At 35.7% G+C, this 6753-nt stretch overlaps 1 protein-coding gene across 2 annotated transcripts; it reads left to right on the top strand.

Annotated features, from left to right (window-relative positions):
- Nucleotides 1-4064: 4064 nt before the first annotated feature.
- On the top strand, nucleotides 4065-4687 carry LOC129560107 (small nuclear ribonucleoprotein Sm D1). Of its 2 annotated transcripts, XM_055432016.2 has the most exons (2): nucleotides 4065-4226; nucleotides 4350-4687. In XM_055432016.2, exons 1-2 carry the CDS (start codon nucleotides 4136-4138, stop codon nucleotides 4493-4495), a joined length of 237 nt encoding a protein of 78 aa, XP_055287991.2. In that variant the 5' UTR covers nucleotides 4065-4135; the 3' UTR covers nucleotides 4496-4687. The 2 variants fall into 2 exon arrangements, with proteins under 2 accessions (XP_055287991.2, XP_055287990.2); XM_055432015.2 differs by having other exon boundaries at nucleotides 4065-4687.
- The last annotated feature ends 2066 nt before the right edge of the window (nucleotides 4688-6753 follow it).

Here is a 6753-nt window from a genome sequence, read left to right as displayed (position 1 = left end):
TTCTTTATTTTAAATTATAATCTTGCTGGGTAGAGTATCCTAGGGTACAGATTGTTCCCTTTCAGAAATTGCATATATCTTGCCACTCCCTTTTGGCCTGCAGTGCTCCTGTAGAGAAAGCTGCTGATAGCCTTATCAGAGTTCAAAAACTTGGTAGGAGTATTGGAGGGGGATGGAATTTGGGTGTGGGGTTGAGAATGCACCCGTGGGAAGGAAATACAAATTATGTGAGAGGAATTTGAACCAACCAAAATAATTTGGAGACTTGCTACCCCAACTCCAGCCCACAATAAAATTTCCTGCATTGAAGATAAGTGATAATTAGAAAGATATTGACACAAAACCAATATATAGATACTGTAAAAGAAACAACATGTAAAGGTCCTCCTTTTAATTTGCTTTACAATTTATAAAGCATTCTGATTTTTCTAAATACATATTACTTTAAGATAAAAGAAGATATTCCTCAGTAATAGTGAATTTTAGCTTAGCTCTAAATATGAAGGCCAAGGGAAAAGACTAAATGCCAATCAAATTTCTAATTTCACAGATTTAACTATTTGTCAAACAGGTTTCTCTGATATACGGTAACATTTTTCTGAACCACAGTCTCTTACTTTTCTTCTTCTTTTTTTGTTTTGTCTTATGCCCTCTCCTTGACTCCACATTTACAGTATCTCAAATCATAGGATATTTTATTGAAAATAGTACCAGTTCTTTTAGGGTAGCAAGATAAAATATGCTCCATTAATGTCAGTGTCAGGAAAATAAGTTTTCTTTTTAGGCACCACTAGACTGTAGTGGAGCTTTTTTCTATGTTTTCATCTCTTCTGGACTGTGAAATCGAAAGACTGACACAGTTTAATACACACACAGAGAAACACAACAATATGCCACTAGATTTAGTGCAGGATGTAGATATTTTCCAATAAATATAGAATCTGATTCCTTTCAAGTTAGCATGTAAATATAACTGACAGCATCACTCTGATAGCTCCATATTTATTTCATATTACTCAAGCTGTATCCAAGAATACAGTGACACTTTTCAGGGCAAGGATCCTATCTATCTTACTCATTTTTGAACTTCCAAGCTTTGCAAATTGGGGGACATAAAGTAGGTGTGGAGAGTCGGACACGACTGAGCGACTGAACTGAACTGAACTGAACTGAAAGTAGGTGCTTAGTCTTAGTTGCCATAACAAAATATCATATACTGAGTGACTTAAACAGTAGACATTTTTTTCATAGTTCTGGAGGCTAGGAAGTGTGACATCAGGGTGCCAGCATACTTGGATTCTGCTGGGGAACATCTTCTTGGCTTTCAGAAAACTGTCTGCTTGCTACATCCTCATATGGTGGAGAGAGAGAGTGCTGGTGTCTCTTCTTCCCAGGATGGGGGCTCCATGCTCATGGCCTCATCTGAACTGAATCACCTGTCAAAGGCCCTACCTCCTAACACCATCACATACAGAGTGAAACCTTCAAGATGAATCTGGGGGAAAATGCATGCAGCCCTTACAGTGCTTAAATGTATTTGTCAAAGAAAACGGAATTAAAGTATCAATGGCAGGAGTGATGAATCTTAGCATGTGCATATAGATAAGGCCAAGCAAATTGGTCAAATATGGGATCTCGTTTGACTCAGCTTCATACTAGTACGATTTATATATTGATCTAAAATCTAATAATGTTATGTGTGAATCTTTTAATTCCCATATAAAGATGTTAACACTTTATTGTGCATATAATTTTAATGGAAGCTTTCATTAAAGATTTCATAAAGATTCTCCCACAAATATTCCAAGGATCTTCTCTCCATTTTTTTCACTTCATTTTTCTGTATGTTCTTAATCTTGCTAGAAATCTACAACTAAATATTTTTCATGGAAGAGAGACAATGCTTATTGAGTTTTAATTCTCAAATCTATTCATACTGTTTTCTTCCAAATACTGTATGAAGTGGACTTTGCAATCCTGTTTTATGGTTGACTATTCTAATTGTTCCAAAATATAAAAATGTCTTGCAACTCTTTCAATTCCCACTAAATAGATGCTGGTACTATATTGTGGATAGAATTTTAGTGGAAGGCAGAATTTATTCCTTACGGTTCACAAAACAGGGAGTTCCCAAATTACAATCTTTATTCTCTTCTTCACTTTTACTTTAAGATTCATAACTTTCTCCATTGATTTTTGCCATCTGGTAATTTCATAACCACTTAGTTCCCCTTTATGAGAAATTTTGAGAATTGGACAATGATATATCGTAAAGTTGGAGAAGCAGTAGAATTTGGGTGTAATTAAGCAAGCCCTTGCAAATTTTCAAAATACCAAACTTGGACTCAGTAAAATCAAATAAAATAATTTATTCTTCTTCCCCTTTCTTCATCCAAAATACTTTCTTTATCCAAAATACTTTATCCAATACTTTGGCCACCTGGTACAAAGAGCTAACTCATTGGAAAAGACCCTTATTCTGGGAAAAATTGAGGGCAGAAGGAGAAGGGGGTGACACAGGATGAGATGGTTGAATGGCATCACCAACTCAGTTGACACGAGTTTGAGCAAGCTCTGGGAGACAGTGATAGGGAAGCCTGGTGTGCTGCATGCAGCCCATGAGGCTGCAGAGTCAGACACGATTTAGTGACTGAATAACAACTGTTTTTTCTCCTCTTTCTTTATCCAACATGTGATTTCTCTTTCAATTCAAGTTTTTCGCAACTAGTAACATAGGTCAGCTACAGAATTTCTAATATACATAATTTGTGGGAGTTTATATACCGAATCAACAATTAGATAATTTTTTGGCTATAAGGAATATGTTGTAATGCTGAAACAATAAATAACCTTTTAGAGGAGAGAAAATACAAAGTCTTTGGGAATAAAGTCTGAATTTATGGTAAGGAATAAATATAGTTATTTCCATGTCCTTTGCTCCCTCTTACACAAACAGTAGAAAAAGCAGTAATTTATATATGCCTGCTTCCCTGGAAAGGCTATGGTGCAAGTTCAGCAGCTCCTAATATACAGATTAAAAGATGGTTTAGTCTGTAAAGAAGTTAGTAATGACTGGACAGATCAAAAAGCAAACACAGATTTATTTGTTATTCTCCAGATAAACTATCATCATGTCACAAAATTTTCAGTAACTATCTATGCACATAATGCTGACATTGTTCTTATGGAAAGTAAGGTGTAAATTGTGAAGGAAGTTTGTAGAAAATCTTAGGGTCACCTCTGTTTCCTTTTGAAATAATTGCAAGAATTCTGCACAGAAATACAATTGTCTGACTGCAGAAATTTCTAACATTTTTTTCATTTGGCAACCCTGCCCTGGTTTCTTTTAATAAAGAATAGCAAGTCCATGTTATTTAAGGTGTCATATATTAATTGGTTATGAAAATTGCTCAGAGACTTCTTTGAGACTTGACAGTTGCCTAGCATAGCAAACACAGCCCTGTTTTACTTGCTGCAGTCAATTAAAATCTGGGTCTCCTGAGCAGTTTCTAGGTAGAGACCCAATCTGATAGTTAATCATTAGTTCATATTCTAATGACACAAAACATTCCTGGAGACATTTAATTTTTAGCACCAGGGGTTTTCTTGATAAAAGTTTTTTTAAAAAAAAATTAAAAGCCTTGTTTTAAAAATCAGAAATGGCATCACTGACTGGTAAGATAAAGGAACAGCCACTGAAAGGATAAGAAAAATAATGGCTGTTGACATCATTTAACAATGTATTTTAAGTGCTGCCTGGAATAATAAGAATTTCTTCTACATTCAAGAAGGGAATAACATGGTGGGGCAAAAATTATTAGGCCAAATTGTGCTTAGATTTTCAGCTTGTTTTAGAGGTGTGTCTGCATGTTTATTAATAAAAGGGGTAGCATCCTTTACCAAGACCTGTTCCCAGATACATTGAATCAGAAAAAGAAAATATTTCCACGATTCTTCAAAGGAAAAATTTAAAGTATCTCTTATGATGAAAACAATGGCTCAAGGAAGAAGACCCATCCTTTAAATTTATAAATCCTTTGAAAACAGTCCTAATTCCGATTCATACGCCCAGCCTTGGCTCTCGGTGGTCGGATTTCGCGTACTATCGGGCCGAAAGGGTGACGGCGCTGCTAGGATGAAGCTTGTGAGATTTTTGATGAAATTGAGTCACGAAACTGTAACCATTGAATTAAAGAATGGAACACAGGTCCATGGAACAATCACAGGTGTAGATGTCAGTATGAACACACATCTTAAAGCAGTGAAAATGACCCTGAAGAACAGAGAACCTGTACAGCTGGAAACACTGAGTATTCGAGGCAATAACATTCGGTATTTTATTCTGCCAGACAGCTTACCTCTGGATACACTGCTTGTGGATGTGGAACCAAAGGTGAAGTCTAAGAAAAGGGAAGCTGTTGCAGGAAGAGGCCGAGGTCGGGGAAGAGGACGTGACCGAGGCAGAGGCAGAGGAAGAGGGGGTCCTAGGCGATAATGTCTCTCAAGGCTACTATTTCATAGTAGTGGGGCAGGAAGACGGATACGTGACAGAGGAAGACTATGAGGCCAAGGCAGAGGAATGTGAAGTCCTAAGCGATAATGTTGCTGGAGCTTACTTTCACAGGGCTGGATGTTCAAGTTTTTTGTACAGGCTTTGTTTGTAGCAGTTTTTAATAAACATAAATGTAACACACACACACAAAAAAAGAAAATAGTCCTAATTCCAAGCTGTTCTCATGTAATCTATCAGTGACTAGATTTCAACTCTGTACTTCATGCCCCATGGAGCACCTCAGCTTTTGTTCATCTTGTTCTACCATGAAATTAATGCACTAAGAAATAATACTATTACCCACCCCTAAAACAGTATGTCATTTTATCAATGAACTAAATTTTATCTTCTAATGAACATTGCTTAAATTTATTCACTCTGTAAATTCATGAGAAAATATAATTGGAAACATTTACAAATTTCTTTCCTGGCATCCCTAGATCCTGGCATCAGTACTACTTCTCTCGGTCCCTTGACAGCCAAGTTTTCTTTTAAAAATTATCTTGTGCTACCTCTAGTTTTTTTAAGCCATACATGCCTTCTTTCTTCTGTCTAACATCTGTTCCTTTACCTACTGAAACTACTCTCATTTAGGTCACCAATAGCCTCCAGATAGCTGGATCCAAAGGACATTTTTATATCTTTATATTATTACACTCTGTGGGTTTTGACAATGTTGACAACTTGCCACTACCTTAAATTTTCTTTTCCCTTAGCTAATGTGACAAGATTAATTCTCATATTGGAGGTCTGTGTTTAAATGTCACTTCAGAGGCTAACTACCCTATTTAAAATAATCTCTTGTCTAGATTAAAATCTGTTTTATTTTCTTAACATTACATCTCAATAACTGAAATCATGTTGTGTATACATTTGTCTCCTTGTTTATTGTATATTTCCATCCTAGGTTCTAAGATTCATGAGAGCAAAGACTGTTCTCTTCACCTCTTCGACGATAACCTTCAAACCTATAACAGTGCCTTACACACACAAAAAGGACTAAATAAACAATGATTGATGAGTGTAAGGGAATGAATATTGAGTCTCAGACCCTTAAATTAACTGGGAATTTTCACGTAGACATTTCACAAGTACCTCAAAGTCAAGATCTGGAAACTTAATTCTCTCCTTCATAATATGATCTTTTAATGCTTTGAGTAAATCTAAATTCCTTCATTTCATCACCCTTTGCATCTAAAAAGGTAGACATGGACATGGGGGTAATCATTCTGTAATTTTCTTGAATTTATTTTTCCTTTTTATTTCTGTTTCCTCTGCCTTCTTGAAACACTCTTACTACTAAAATAGGCTTCTAACCGGTCTATTGTCCCCAGTCTTGAGTCCATTCAATCTATTCTTCTTATGTCTGGCAATTATTAACTTTTGTGCAAAAAGAAATATAGAAGGATTATAAAAGTATCTTCTTATTATGGCAAAATATCATTGTAAATTTTAACCTGGAAGTAGAAAATGCCCTAAACATCACTTTTACAAGCCCCATTAAGATATAATTTAACTGAACCATGAAAGTGTATTCATAAAAATTATCCCATCATCTATTTCATATTTATCCATTTCCTCACCACACACCAAAAAATGCCATTTCAGTTATCAGATACAAACCCAAACTCTTTATTCAAATAGGGAATAGTTTGAGACCAACTTCACAACTTAACAAGTCAGAAAAACTTAACAAGGAAAGGCCTTAGTGAACATAGGTTGCTCTTGCAATTAAATAGAAAAAGTCAATCATCTATTATTAACTAAAAAGAGAAAGATACATGGTAACAGTGATGCATGTGTTTGTGTGTATGTGTGTATGAGAGAGAGAAAGTGTGACACCTTAAGTACACACACATATGTGGAAATTCATAAAAATAGAAAATGTGGTAGACATCTTTTTCTTAGCTTCCAAAAACCATTTCGCCATTCTTCTGTCAATAGTTCCCCCAGTTTTGAAGAATTACACTTTTCACTCAAGCCATGAGGGTTTCCCATTTTCTATACATAAGCTTGAATATGTGGCCCATGCTGAGCCATAAGAGTCTCTGTTCCTCCAAACACAGTGCTCAGCTGAGAGTTTAGGAAATCGATATAGCCCCATAGATAGCTTCCCTGTAATTTTATGATTGAAGATTGGAGAGTCACTATAGTATCTTGCTAAAATTATGCTAGATGCTATGGAAATATTCTTTGGTGAT

The sequence above is a fragment of the Moschus berezovskii genome, chromosome 16, assembly GCF_049115385.1.
Source record: "Moschus berezovskii isolate FMDL1 chromosome 16, NW_MosBer_1.0, whole genome shotgun sequence".
NCBI lineage: Eukaryota > Metazoa > Chordata > Mammalia > Artiodactyla > Moschidae > Moschus > Moschus berezovskii.
The sequence above is the reverse complement of the archived record's forward strand: the minus strand, read 5'-3'. Positions and strand labels throughout refer to the sequence as shown.